Source organism: Lacerta agilis, chromosome 5, assembly GCF_009819535.1.
Source record: "Lacerta agilis isolate rLacAgi1 chromosome 5, rLacAgi1.pri, whole genome shotgun sequence".
NCBI lineage: Eukaryota > Metazoa > Chordata > Lepidosauria > Squamata > Lacertidae > Lacerta > Lacerta agilis.
In genome coordinates this window covers 45,731,764-45,745,983 of record NC_046316.1, presented here as the reverse complement: position 1 = coordinate 45,745,983, position 14,220 = coordinate 45,731,764, and the positions used below count along the sequence as shown (strand labels likewise).

The 14,220-nt window shown below is 41.6% G+C and overlaps 1 protein-coding gene across 2 annotated transcripts in view; it reads right to left on the bottom strand.

The window, feature by feature from the left end:
• Positions 1-14,220, bottom strand: part of HSPA12A (heat shock protein family A (Hsp70) member 12A) — a 51,286-nt gene that overhangs the window by 6,714 nt on the left and 30,352 nt on the right. For both annotated transcript variants that reach the window (XM_033149561.1, XM_033149560.1), the window contains exons 5-6: positions 13,121-13,225; positions 9,678-9,791 (exon numbers count right to left, since the gene is read on the bottom strand). In XM_033149561.1, the coding sequence (XP_033005452.1) occupies positions 9,678-9,791; positions 13,121-13,225 (219 nt within the window). The remainder of the gene's footprint in view (positions 1-9,677; positions 9,792-13,120; positions 13,226-14,220) is intronic.

Below are 14,220 nucleotides of genomic sequence, written 5' to 3'. Positions count from 1 at the left end.
GGCTGCTAACATAACAATCCTATATGTGTCTTATTATGGCTTATTCCCAGATAAGCAGGTATAGGATTGCAGCCTAAAATACCCGCTGTATTCCTGAATATCTTTATTTTCTAGATTTTGTGGCAGCCAATAATAGTTACAAAAACATAACCATGCACCTGTGAATGCTAGGCACTTTCCTGCCAGAGTTATGCACATGGAATTCACAGACCTAATCCTTGAATGCTGAAGATTCTGTATATCTAGGGTTGCAATCATATACCCACTTACTTAGGAGAAAGCCTTACTGAAGTCAATGAGGCTCACTTCTGTGCAGATATACAGGACAGAACTGAAGGAAGACTGTTGGCATTTGAAATACTGCAACTTCTATCGCTGTTTTTTCAAGAGAGCTTAAAATATTCATAGCATGACATCAGGTAATGCTGTATGGCAGCAATGCACACAGCTTTCCTGATTTGGTTTTCCTTCTTTGCAATGCTTTACTCATTGCTTGCCATGCTCCATTCAGGTGGAAGTAGTTAACCCTAGAGAAGGGAGTAGAAGGCTATTTTTTTCCATGGAAAAATGAGAATAATCATGCCTCTACATTTTGCTTCAAAACTCAGGCTCTACAGATAATTGACACTTAACTTTAAAAGAAAAGAAAGCTGGGGATATGGAGATCATGGTTCACTGGGAGCTGGGGACCCAACTGCTCTTTGCTCCACCTATGGATCCCCATGGTCTGACCTCATAAGGCCCCTCCCACCACAGAAACCCTCAGCAGCCCTTGACATACCACCAGTGGTAGAGGCCAAGGTGGGCTGGGAGAAGGCTTGGACCCCACCCCCACCCAGTAAGAAACATACACAAGCCCTGGAGCTGATGTATGCATTTACATTGGAAGCCATGGAGAGTAATCATAAAACCTACAAAGGAATCCCCTAGACAGGAAAATACCACGACACTCTCTGGCCATGTCCCCAGGAGTGCTTTGGGTATTAGTTCTCCTCTGACCCACCAGTAAGGTTGCTCTGTAAGCACTGTACAGTGTACATAACTGTACACATTATTTCACGGCACATAAATAGTATTTGTGCTGGGAATAATATTATAAAACGCTATGTGCAAATGTTTTGAAACAGAGCAGCATTAAAGATTCCTTATTTCTCTTTCAGCAGAAGAGGCATAAAATGGCTTAAATCGAACGATGTGTATGGCTGTATAAATTTGCTTGTGCTTCCAGTTACACTTGCTTCCTGGTCCCACACAATGCTGGGGGGCATCGCACTGTCATGTCATGGCTGTCAGCTGCAATACTTACCAGAGGCTCTACCTAATACCCTTCATCACAATGTGTCACAAGCACAGAGAAACAAAAAGAAGCATCACGACGGAGTGCCTATAAACATGCATGCACAGTGTTTGTGGGGAACAGCTTGAAGGTTGTATTATGTACTCTATGTATGCTACTAACATACCACAGTATTAAGGGTGTGTGTGGGGAGAATCTATGGCAACAGCAAAGACACAAGTCAGCATATTCAACATGGGGACTCTCAGCATTATAGTGCAACCCCTAAAGCAGGGATGAGGAACTTGCACCCCTGCACATGTTGCTGGATTACAGCTCCCATCATCCTTGACCACTAGAAATACTGACTGAGGCTGATGGAAGGAGTCCTACAACAAGTGACGGGCCATAGCTTTCCCATTCCTGCCCTGAAGTACAGGAAGCAATAACCACCAAAGGAAAGATGGTCAAATTAGCTCAGCTCAAGTTATAGTGTTAAGTGTTGGGGAGATCTGAGCAATGGAGACTGATTGGAAACGCGGAAGAAAATTGGAATACTTTGTGAAGAACTTTGGAAGCAGCTAAACTCCAGACTTGCTGGGGACTTTGAAACAGCAAGAACGTTGAAGCAAAGAACCCTCTCTGGGATCAGAGATTCCTACTTGTAACAACTTTACATAATGTGTTTATGTTGTAGTGTGTGCTTTTGCGTGCAAAGTTAAAGTGAACTCTGCTAAGCAACTGCTGCATGTGCTGAGCTTAACCACTTGACTGAAGCTTCTGTGGCACATGCACTCAGAACATACCAAACATGCCTGTGACATACCCTCCTAAATTTGTTTCATCTCTAGCTCCTGCCTTTCCTGATGCCTCAGAGGGAGAATTTTTTTATTTTTGGAAATGCAGCAAATGCAGTCCTCACTCTTGTCTTCTGTATCAGGTGAGATTCATGGAAATTGCATCCAAGAGAGTAAGAGAGGTGGTGCCTTGTCGTTGAAAATTCTGTAGTTATTTGAGTGCTTTTGTAATGATCACTGGGTTGAATATTATTTTTAGATTAAATTTTGTAGGATCAGAGATATAAAGAAGCAAAGTCTTCAGGATTTGTGGTATTTTGCAGCAATCACACTTTTGGAATGAACTATTTCAACAGAAAATCAAATAATGCTCACTGAATTATGCCTAATATATGGCAGCAGTGGCATTTAGCCCTTCTGCTACCAATTATTTTCATGTCAACATGAATATTGATTTGACAGCTCATCAGGGCTAAGCTGAAAATAAATTCAACCAGTGAAGGCAGTTGAACCAGTTTTTCTCTGACATTTATTTCTGCTCATGTGTGTAAGAAGAAGAAGAAGAAGAAGAAGAGGAGGAGTTTGGATTTGATATCCCTCTTTTCACTACCCAAAGGAGTCTCAAAGCGGCTAACATTCTCCTTTCCCTTCCTCCCCCACAACAAACACTCGGTGAGGTGAGTGGGGTTGAGAGACTTCAAAGAAGTGTGACTAGCCCAAGGTCACCCAGCAGCTGCATGTGGAGGAGCGGAGACGCGAACCCGGTTCCCCAGATTACAAGTCAACCGCTCTTAACCACTACACCACACTGGTGTATGCCTGAACTTAGTCTCCTGGGTCCATTTAAATTGGTGGTCTTCAGCTTGTCCTGAGCTCAGACCTGGAACCCTAAACTGCAGCAAGGGGAACCATTTCAAGGAGCTCCAGGTGGGGCCCAGTAGGAAAAGACTGAAGCCCATATATCTGGACCAGAGTGAAGGGACAAAGCCTACAGAAAAAAACCTACATTAAGATGTAAAACTCTTCCTCCACATGCCATCATGCTAGCGACGATCAAAACATATACCTGCCCCAACCCCAACTGCAGTGTATCTTAGGACATAAGACTCTTCTCAAAAAAGAAAACTGCTTTAAAGCTTTGGTTTTGAAAGTTGTTGAAAAATGTAGTGAAATCTGAGCAGGCTGGGAGCTTCCACAGGAAATGGCTTTGAGGAAATCAGTACATGGGGAAAAACGGGCATGAAAATTGACCTGGAGTATCAACAAATCATGTTCACTGTGTTAAGAGCCCAATGTAGGACACTAACCACTTATTACACTAATACATATGCCTAGAGATTGCTTTGCCACTGCACCTATGGGATTTATGATGCTTCTGGGGGTGGATGTTGTGCATGTGACGAGCTGATATACCAAGCATCCCAGACCAAAATTGAGGCAACCTGTGCTTTTCCTGTGTACCAGGATGCTGCAGAAATCACTGTTTACAGCATTTTGTCCTATTTTGTTTTGACCTTAGGTATACAAATCCTTTAAGGAAAACCTCTTATTGACCAGATCAGTAGATTCCGATCCTGTCAGCCCCCCCCCCCAAAAAAGCTGGAAAGAGCCATTGCTCTACCCAGCAAGAACTCTGCTCCACTGCAGCAGTGTGGCTTTTGCTTCTCGCAAACCACAGCTGCTGCAGAAACGCAGACAAGATGCATTGGTTTAATGGATGAAGTCATAGTACTAAGGGCGTAATCAGTGATGCATTTTATTTTATTCCATGAAGCGCCGAGTCTCAGTCAAACAGCTTTTATAGATAGCGCTAACACTTGATAGCTCATTTAGTCTGTATAAGCCTTTCAGTTTCAGAGGTCATATTTTTGCACGAATGCTCTAAAATGTTTCTGGTCATTTACAAGGAGCAACAGCGGGTCCTTCGCTGCTTGAGTACCTAAGCTATTAGCAGTTTGCTGCACTACATGTACAAATGAAGGACTGGGGGCGTATTCCATTAGCCTGGAACATATATTTGTGCAAACCTAACCACAGCAATTAGCAAATGTAAATTGAAATTTGTTAGCACGTGCTTCTTGCTCTATGCATTTTAACACCATGATCAATTAAGCTTCCTTAATTAATTATGGCTTCAAAAATGCTGCAATCTTATAGCATATTATAGCTTCATAACAAACATTAGTGCTTATGCAGAAAAGATAATTTGTAAGTATCAACCAGAAGAATCACATCCACAGGAACTTGCAGTAATAACACCAATCCATTCTCTGACAACAATCTGTCTCTACCAACAAGTGACAATTAAGTGGATTTCTCCATTTCCCCTAATACTGCTAATGTGTCTAATTTGCACTGCTTTTGATATTCTGCAGGCAGAAAATGAAGGCAGCAGTGAGGGATTGCAGCTTTAAATCATCACTTGCCTTTGTTCCCTAATATATTTTTGCCTTTCTACACCAGATGTAGGAATTAGCAATGAACTGATAACAACTATAATATGCCTGTTGCAAGTATCAAATACATTAGCTACCCTCCAAAATACTTCTTTAGTTTCTACTAATAGAAAACACTAAATCAGATATTTGGTGAAAAAACCCCTAGGAATCCTGCATTGAAACATTCCAGTTCCTTCAAAAAGGAGAGCTGCATCTGCAAAGACCAGTCACAAAAATGTTTATGTATACAAGCTAAAGGAAGTGCAAACATAGTTCCAGCTTCAGAATTCCATCATATCTTGCCATGAAATTGGGGGGGGGGGAAGAGAGATTCCTGGAGCAATGGCACCAGGCCAGGGGTGCAGAACCTGTGTCCCTCCAGATGTTGATCAACCACAGCTCCCATCATCCCTTTTCAGGATCGGGTTTGTAATCTGAGGGGAATGGGAATACAGGATTGGTTTGAAGGGATTGTATTCTTGCACAAACAAGATTGATGTGTAGATTAAAAAACAAATCCAATTTGGTCTTTAACTTGCTAATGACCTATACACAGACCTTTTTGGTTGGATCATCTGTGTTTGTTTTGTTCTGAGGGGTTCTTACTAATAATTATAACTTCAGTGTTTAGTAAACAACATTCTTCAAGCTTTCTTCATTGTCCTCCCCCCAATACTGTATAGACTGAAGAGTAAAAGCTAGATAATACAGTTAAGGCAGGAAAACAGATAAACATGTAAGCACTCAATACCTGTCAGGAGCATTTCCTCAAAAGGAGACTTGCAGAAATTACTGGATAGGATAATTTTCAGCAGATTTCTTATCTCCTTTAGCTGTTTCTGGATTAACAGGGTTGAACTTCCTCCCTTCAAAAAACATTACAGCCCCTTCTGCAATATTGTGATTTCCACTGGCATGTGACAGAAATTCCAGGCATTGCACATGCTGTGGTTGAAGTATTTGTAGTGAAATGGGAGCTGAAAGAATGTCTCCCTTCCAAAAATAAAATAAATAAAATTGTCAAGCTGAAGGAAAACCCTTCTGACCAAGAGCATTCAATCCCTTTTTCTACAATCAAGGTTAAGCACCTGAAGCTCAGTTCAAGGAAGAGGCAACACCCGAGAATTCAAAGACCATCCATCATTTTATAGTGGATATTTGAGAAGAAGTCTAGAGCCCTTTAAAAAAAAAACTTTCAGAGCAAGAGATCAAAATAAACAAAAAGCCAATCAATTCTTAGGGGTGCTGATTTTTTTTATTATTACAATGTTTCCTGAAGGGTTTTGAATGTAGGGCAGGGAAGTGGAACCTGTGTTCCTCCAGCTGTTGCTGGACTCCAGCTCCCATCAGCCCCAGGAAGCATGGCCAATGGTCAGGGATGATGGGAGTTATAGGCCAACAATATCTGGTGAACTACAGGTTTCTGCATCCCTGCTTCAGGGAGAAAAGATGAAGCAAGCAATCACAACAGGATACAAAAATATTCTGGCTAGCTCCTAATGAAAAAATGTAAACTTGCCAAAATTTCTCAAGCAAATATATCCAGATGTAATTTGCATGTGTGTCCATTATGATCCCTTTCATTAGCCTTTTCATGTGAATAATCTTCTTATTGCCCATCCTTTCTTAAAGATGCACTAAGCTATATCTTAGTATGCCAGCAGCCACAAGTATGAAAGACAACATGATGCTACACAGCATTACTGCTTTGGAAAGTATCTGTGGAAGATGCCATTATCTTTAAGCACATGGGGGATGTAATTGCATGTGTAGCCCACTTTTATAGGGCTTTGTCATATTGTAGACTATTTGCCTAGAAGCAAATATATCCTGGGTAGCAAAAAAAACCACAATTTTATTACTAGTAGATAAACAGGATGGCTTTTTTGTTTAGTGTGGGGTATGTGCATGGACAACTTCCACAAACTGACAAGTGCCATTGTGGCTCACTATAACTAATACATTGCTATGGAAGTCATGCAAAATATACTTCCTTCTCTTCCAGCTGACCTTCTGCCAAATATATTTTTCAGTCATAAGATGACCTGTTTTTCTTAAATCTGCTTATTTAAATGTAGAATACTATTAGTCTGGAGTAGTAGTTTTAAAATACGTTTCATTGTGCTCAGTGTGACCTATATCTGTCCTTTGGGATCATAAATCACTGTAGGCCACAGCATCTCCTTCCTTCTTTTACTGCTATCTCCCCAGTATCAGAATTTCTTATTTTATTTCCTCCCTCCCATCCATTTCCATTCCACTTTTCATCCCAAAAAGGTACAGAAAGTAGCTTACAACAATACACAACACAATTGTAGATATGAAGTGCTATGGCTTTTGTGGAGTCACCTCCCTGCAATTTCTTCCTAAGCTCTCTTTCATTGCTATTTATTTATTTATCTGTTCGGTAAACACACAATCACAGACAAAAGAAATTACCACAGATACAGACATTAGTCAACAACATTCCATTGCGCCACAGATGGGAAATGCTGCTAGAACATTAGTCTACTTTTCTCCTTCGGCTATTAAGATACCATTCCACAGGTACACATGCACACAAACAACAGGCAAGCGACAACAGACAAAGATAATACACGAGTCTCTAATGTTTCAGCTTTACCTACAACCGTGTCCTTCCATGAGAACCTTTAAGTGATTTGCTTCTGGCACTAGCATTAGCAATCCCACACTACAGACTGTTGAGAAAAATGTTGCTCAACATTAGAGACAAGTACAAGATATTCAAAGTGATTGTGGGGGTCTAAACAGCATTTTAGGGGGTTACTCAAAATACCCAAACAAACATTTAGAAAACATGCATTGCATAGTTGTACTGCCGCTTAGGGTGGCCAAGTGCAAAAAGAGAACACAGATTCTGCTCCATATAATAGGGAATTTCCTCTTCAATACTTGTGCTGAGGAGGGAATTTTGCCTTCACAAAGGATGCATGGATCCTGCCCTCTTTTACACCTGACCACCCTACTGCTGCGCACAAATACACGAAATCCTAGTGGGAAAATGGTATGCATATATGGCAAAGACTTTCATGTTTAAAATAAAGGACAGGGGCACATTATTTCTGAATAAAATCACTTAACTGAAGCAGGATTGGACCCAACAAAGGATCATCAATTTCTTGTCTTTGGATTTATTAAACATTGAAGAAGGAAATGATCAAAAGGTGAGAGGGTTGGCATGTGCTTCTTTAAGCTACAAAGTGAGCACCACCTTTCTTTCCCCTCATTTCTACATCACACCTTTTGCCATTTATTGCCATCTTAGCAACATAAGAAGCTGCCTTATGCTGAGTCAAATATTATTCCAGCCACCTCAGTTTATTTTTGGTGCTGGCTGGCAGCAGATGCCAAGGTTTCATGCAGGCATCTCTTCCATTCCTATATGGGGATGCCAGGGATTGGACCAGAGACCTTCCACATGCGAAGTAGTAAAACACTACTGAGCTAAGGCCCTGAAACAGACTCAGGTGGGTAATGAGACCATGTGAAGTATGATCATGAAACAGGTGCTTGTGCATGCAGAGACAGCTTCCCATTCTCTTCTGTATTCTGGTTTCAGAAACCAAAATATAATCCCTGTGGCGTTACATTCCCAACTGTCAGTGAGCGGGAATTTTGCAAATTACACAGCTCCCTCCACCATAGTTTCTTCCAGCCCCTGTGTTACCTTCAATGCCTCCCACCCAATAATGTCCATTATCTCAATCCCCACCAATAATACCAAATTTTGCACAACCCTCCCTCCCCACTGGAATAAAGAGGAAAGTCAGTGTAGGCATCATGACTAATTTGGTTTAACTACAAAATTGTTTTTTCTGTCTTGAGAATTTGGCATTTCTGGGTAATAATTATTTATATAATAATAATAATAATAATAATAATTAAATAAATAATTTATTATTTATACCCTACCCATCTGGCTGGGTTTCCCCAGGTACTCTGGGCAGCTAGAAATTCTGGGCAGAGTAGAAATTCAGACACCTTTCCTGCTCACTAGACACTGGTTAGGAACACAAGCCTTACACCCAAGTCAGACCATTGGCCCATCTAACTATTCCCTACATAGACAATAAGCAGCTCTTTGGTGTTTCTGTCAGGGAACATTCCCAGACCTACCTGGAGATGTCATGGATTAAACCTGAGACCTAATGCTTGTAAATGCTTTGCCACTGAGCTACGTCACTTCTACTTTGATTTCTTGATCAAAAACATTATGAAGGATCTGAGACTTTCTATGGGGTTTGAATAATGCTGAATGCTCCTACCGTTGAAACACTCCCCTCTACCAACATGAATGGAAGTTGCACAGGACCAAGTATTATTCTTTCTCCATCACACTCATAATGACCTAGGCTTTCATCAGCCTGCTTGCTTTAACTGACTTTCATTTTAAAAGGGACAACCCTCCAATTTGGGGAGTCAGAAAAGAATGCAAACTAACCAGTCCTAACTAGTATGATGATTGTTTAATTCCCTTTGTGTTCTCCTGCCTGTCACACACCTTTCACCCTAATCAGGTCCTCCCCCCCCCACAAGTATTTTGTGTATTATCTGTCTGCATGAACCATTAAATCTCAATTTAAATGCTAATCCGCCTTGCTTGCAGGCAGAGGTTGTCCTGCCAATGATGCATGATGTCATTTTTTAAACCCAGCCCCCAATTGGCTTTTCACAAGCCCTACCTCTTGTAATCATATACTTCAGTTATTGGTTCATGTTCCAATGGGGGAAGCAGGATACTCTTTAAAAGGCAGCATTTCAATGGTCATGAAATTCAGGTGGCCTTTTTTTCTGGGTCCAGACTGCCGTAAAAGTTCCTGTCTGGTTTTATTCTGGAGAACAACTGCTTTTAAAGTTTTCTGCTTCAGAGTATGTGTGTGTGTGGCCTGGAAACATGATTTTAATTCCCAGAAGTCTGCAACTTAAGCAAGTTTGTGCCCATCAGAGTAGGGAGCTGTTTAGAAACATATTGTTTCCTTCTGCATTTTGGATTCCAAATGAAACAACTCCCTAACAATAAACCTACTTTTTGTGACTTTTGAAAGAAACATTTAACAAGGGAACTGACTGAGGACGCACAGTTTGGAGGCTATAAAGGTTTCCCTCTGCCTGCCATTTTGGCTGATGGTCACCTTCAATACTTACCTTGTACGCAGCTTGCCTCATAAACTGCTTTGCCGGCTGTTTCCAGATAGCTGGCACCGTGATGACCCAGCGCACTTCTGAGTTTTCAAACCCGGAGTCCTGATCGCTCAGCTCCTGGAATAAAAGAAAGCAAACTTGTGGTGAGAGGCAAAATTGACACCAGCTGTTTCTAGAAGTGATGTTGTTTCCCAGTGGCTCCTGTGAAAATAATTTGACACTTTTCATGGTTTCTGTTGCTATGTCTATGTCAGGCTGTTTAAATAACTGGCTGACATGCCAAGAATGCATAGAATGTCGAAACCTGGGTTTCAGTTACACCTTCAAGGAGGTCCATAGGAAACATACCACGATGAAGGGCAAGTTCTTCATCTTACACAAACAAAATCAGGCAAATACAAGAGCGTACCTTATGCCTTTGTAGTGAAAGTGGTAGGTTGCTCTAAATTGATGCTCCTAAGCATTAATCAGGCTGAAAAATATTTGTTGTGTTGAAGAGGCATGGGAATGTTCCCTTAGTTTAGACAAGGGAAAAAGGTTCTGCCACTATAAGCCTCTATATAGCATGGGTAGGCAAACTAAGGCCCAGGGGCTGGATCCGGCCCAATCGCCTTCTAAATCTGGCCTGTAGACGGTCCGGGAATCGGCATGTTTTTACATGAGTAGAATGTGTCCTTTTATTTAAAATGCATCTCTGGGTTATTTGTGGGGCATAGGAATTCGTTCATTATTTTTTTCCCAAAATATAGTCTGCCCCCCCCCAAGGGCTGAGGGATGGTGGACTGGCCTCCTGCTGAAAATTTTTGGTGACCCCTGCTCTATAGCTTATTAAAAATGGCATCTGCTCAGCTTTTGTAACTTAATACTTGGTACCCATGATCTACTTGATGAGGTCTATGAATGTGCCACATTTCAAACCAATCTAATAAAAATGGCCTTAGGTCCAGCATGTTTAAAAATGTTTCTAGAGCAAAAGGCGGCACCAAATGGTGTTTTTAAGTGAGGAAATGGTACAGGGAGAAAAGTCCTGCCCTCTCCCCATGGTCCCAATAATAACAGAAACAGTTAATGGATTCTTCAATCTGCTGCCAAGATCTGTAAAGAGATTTCATCAATCTAACTGTATCTTGGTTTGTTTCTGCCCTTCATTTAAGCAAGTGCCATATATTTTAATTCTATGTATGTTGGAAATTGTATGGTTTTGGTTATTTGTTTTCATTGGGTTTGTGGCTATATAATAAAATGTGTTGTCATACATATTGAAGTTTGGTATCACTATGGCATTTATAGAGACCCTGCATGTATCAATGATGCTTAGGAAGACCCTACATTTTAGTGGAACTGTTGCAGTGGTGAACCTCCTCAGTTACATATTATTTTGTTCTTGGTTTTATACAAGCTCCCTCGTGTTTCTCCCTCATCCTGATAGTACTTGCCAATAGAGCTACCTTGTTATAAAACACAGCTTCTGCTGAAACACAAGCCAATAACTAACAAGGGTGGGCTCACTTTATGCTGGCAATCATTCCAATGAATCATAATGCTGTCAAAATGAATGTGGTATGTTGCTATGGCAATCCTTTGTAGGAATCCTTGCATCATGACTTTCATTTGGGTTATGTGCTACTCGGGATAATTGTCGCTATTTGTATATATATTTGTAATTGTATGGTGTGCTGGCTGTTTTGGTGTAAACAAGAAATTTATTTTATTTGAAAAGAAGGTACCAGGGATGTTCTACAAGCAAATCATATCCCGTGTTTGGTATTCCTGCCATTGGGTAGCATATTTTCCCCCCTATCTTTCTTGCTGTAGTTGTGGGTGGGGGAAAGATGTAAGAGAATAAATTAAGCCTACTCAAAGCACACACAAAAGCAGAGTAGGTTAATTTTCTGGCCATCTGCTTATTTAAGCTTGGCAAACATGAGACTCTTAATATCAGGGTTGTGGGTTTGAGCCCCTAAATGGGCAAGGGGTTCCTGCATTGCAGGGGGTTGGACTAGATGACCCTCAGGATCCCTTCCAACTCTATGATTCTATAATGTAGAGCTGGCTCTGCTGCAGACTAGCCTTGAACACCACATGAGCACCTACTCTGTGACAAAGAGTTGGAACCATGGCTCGCCCATTTAAAATTGCACACCTTAGCTCTCCCATTTGGAGGAAGAGTAGAGAGATCAGAGTTAGCAGGTATTTCACTACCTATGCAGGAAAAGGCTGAAGGGGAGCACTTTTCCTGGCCTCTGATTCTCTAACTAATGGGGTGGAAATGGTGTTTGGGCTTTGTGGGCTGAGAAATTATATGCAGGTCAGACATGGGCCAGCCAAAGACACTGTGCTGTCTAATGTGAAAAACAAGATGATGCCCTCCTAACACATACAGAAGGCAGCCAAGCTGGCAGCAGAACCTAACTTCAGCACTGTGGAGGGGACAGCATCCTCCAGCTGAGGACAGCAGGTTAACTTAGGAGGCAGATGCCACAGGGCACAGACAGCTCTGTCTTACAACACCTCGCTGCATCCTCTCCCTGAACCATCCACCACCTGAGGTAGCCAGCCTGTGCTGCCCAATGGTGAGGCTAGATCAGCTTGGTGAACAAGGAAAATTGGCGGTGGGTGGGGCAGCAGAAGAAACAACTAATTGAAGAGAATCTAGGAAGGAACAAGGGGAATTTGGGCCATTCATACACCTTCAGCAAGCTCACAAACAGGACATGAAGGTGATGGCCTTACCCTGTTTTATCCCCAGAATAATCTAAAACACAGAGTTATTTAAATGCAGAACTATTAAGGCTATCTTTATCAGCCCTATTGCAAAGACTGGGAAGTCGGGGGGGGGGGAAGAGAAGAACAATACAGCACAAAATATACCACAGCATAGCAGCAAAAGTTGAGATTTAATTTGGGAGCCAGCCAGCCTCCCCCCCCTCCATTTTGAGCACTCAGCTCATCTCTGCCCTGGACTCAAGTTTTTCCAGCAGTAGTCAGTCAAATACTTCTAGAAAGCTTGCAAGCAAAACCAACAGTTTACCTCTGGCAGCTGGTACACAGTGGTATACTGGCTTCGAACACTGAGTAACCATGACTATTAGAAGGAGCTCCAGAGTGGAGCAGGTAGGAGGACATTTGAGGGGTATCCAAAATATTCTGGTTACTTTAAAATTATATCAGATATGACTTTCATCAATTCCTACAGAGCTAGAATACAACCAACAGCCTATGAATTATGGAGTTCTGCAGAAATGTCTTGCTGGTGAGGAAGAAGGTTGTATCTAAGTATCTAGGACACCTCATCACCATCACCGTTTCTGCATCTCCTGCAGCTGCTCCACTTTGTTTACATCAAGAACTGCTGCAGGCTGAAGTATGGGAAGGTTAAATTTGTTGGGCCAGCATTTGTCGCAGTTATAAATACAAAGAGCTGGGGACAGAAAGTGTTCCTTTACCTTTAATGCTTGTTCCTTAAAGTACTGCAGAGCGTAAGAAAATAGTTCAAGTGCCTTGACTTTCTTGCCATTTGCAGCTGTCAGGTCTGTTTCCAGATTGAGATTCTAGGGGTTAAGGAAATGTTTAGAACATGTTTAAAAGGAAGTGGTAAGTGTCAAAATCCATTCCTCTGAGGTGGAGAGCATGGAATTTGCTATTGCTGAGCTCCATCACTTAGGTAAAAACGTGACTCGAAGCATTACACCTTTTCCTTTTGACAGTGAAGTTCACCATTCAGCCTTTCCCAACCTGGTGCCCTCCAGATGTTTTCAACTACAACCCTATTCAGCCCCAATGGTCAATGGCCAGGGATCATGGGAGTTCTCATCAAAAAACACCTGGAGGCCACCAGGTTGCGGGTATCTAGCTGTGACATTTTTCATTTTCATAAAGGATCAAGCTTATTGCTTGTTGGTTGTGGTTTCAAAGTAGGGCAAATTTCACCCCCAATGCTGCTTTTTGTGTGCCCAGCAGCTATTAAATATTATTTTAATTCCTAAAATGTATACTCCAGTTGATTGTTAACCCCCCCCAAAAAAACCTCAAAGCAGTTTACAAAAGATAAACCAGTAAAATTAAGGGGGGGGATACAACCCTACTTTAAAACATAGGAATGTACTAAAACAGAGTAGAATTACTTCAACTCTCTAAGCATCTAGGTAGGCATGCGTAAACAGGGGTGTTTTTAGCAGGCACCGAAATGAGCTTAGTGAAGGCCCCTGCTTGATCTCAATAGGCAGGGGGTTCCAAAGTTAAGGTGCTGCCACGCTAAATGATCAAGTTCTTACAAAGGCGGAACGGGTATTATGTGGCACCTGTGATAGTGCCAACTCCGCCGATCAAAGAAGTCAAGTGGGCACATGTAGGGTGAGGTACTCTTGTAAGTATCTGAGATGACATGCAACTGGCCAAAATGTGAGCACAAGAACCAACAACTATGCCAAAGGCTTAGGCTCAGAATGCACAATATTATGAAACCAGAACCTATAGATCTTTTGGCTTTCCTTAGTTATAAAACACAGAAAAGTGTATTGGAAAGAAAAGAGTCAGCAAAGCCATA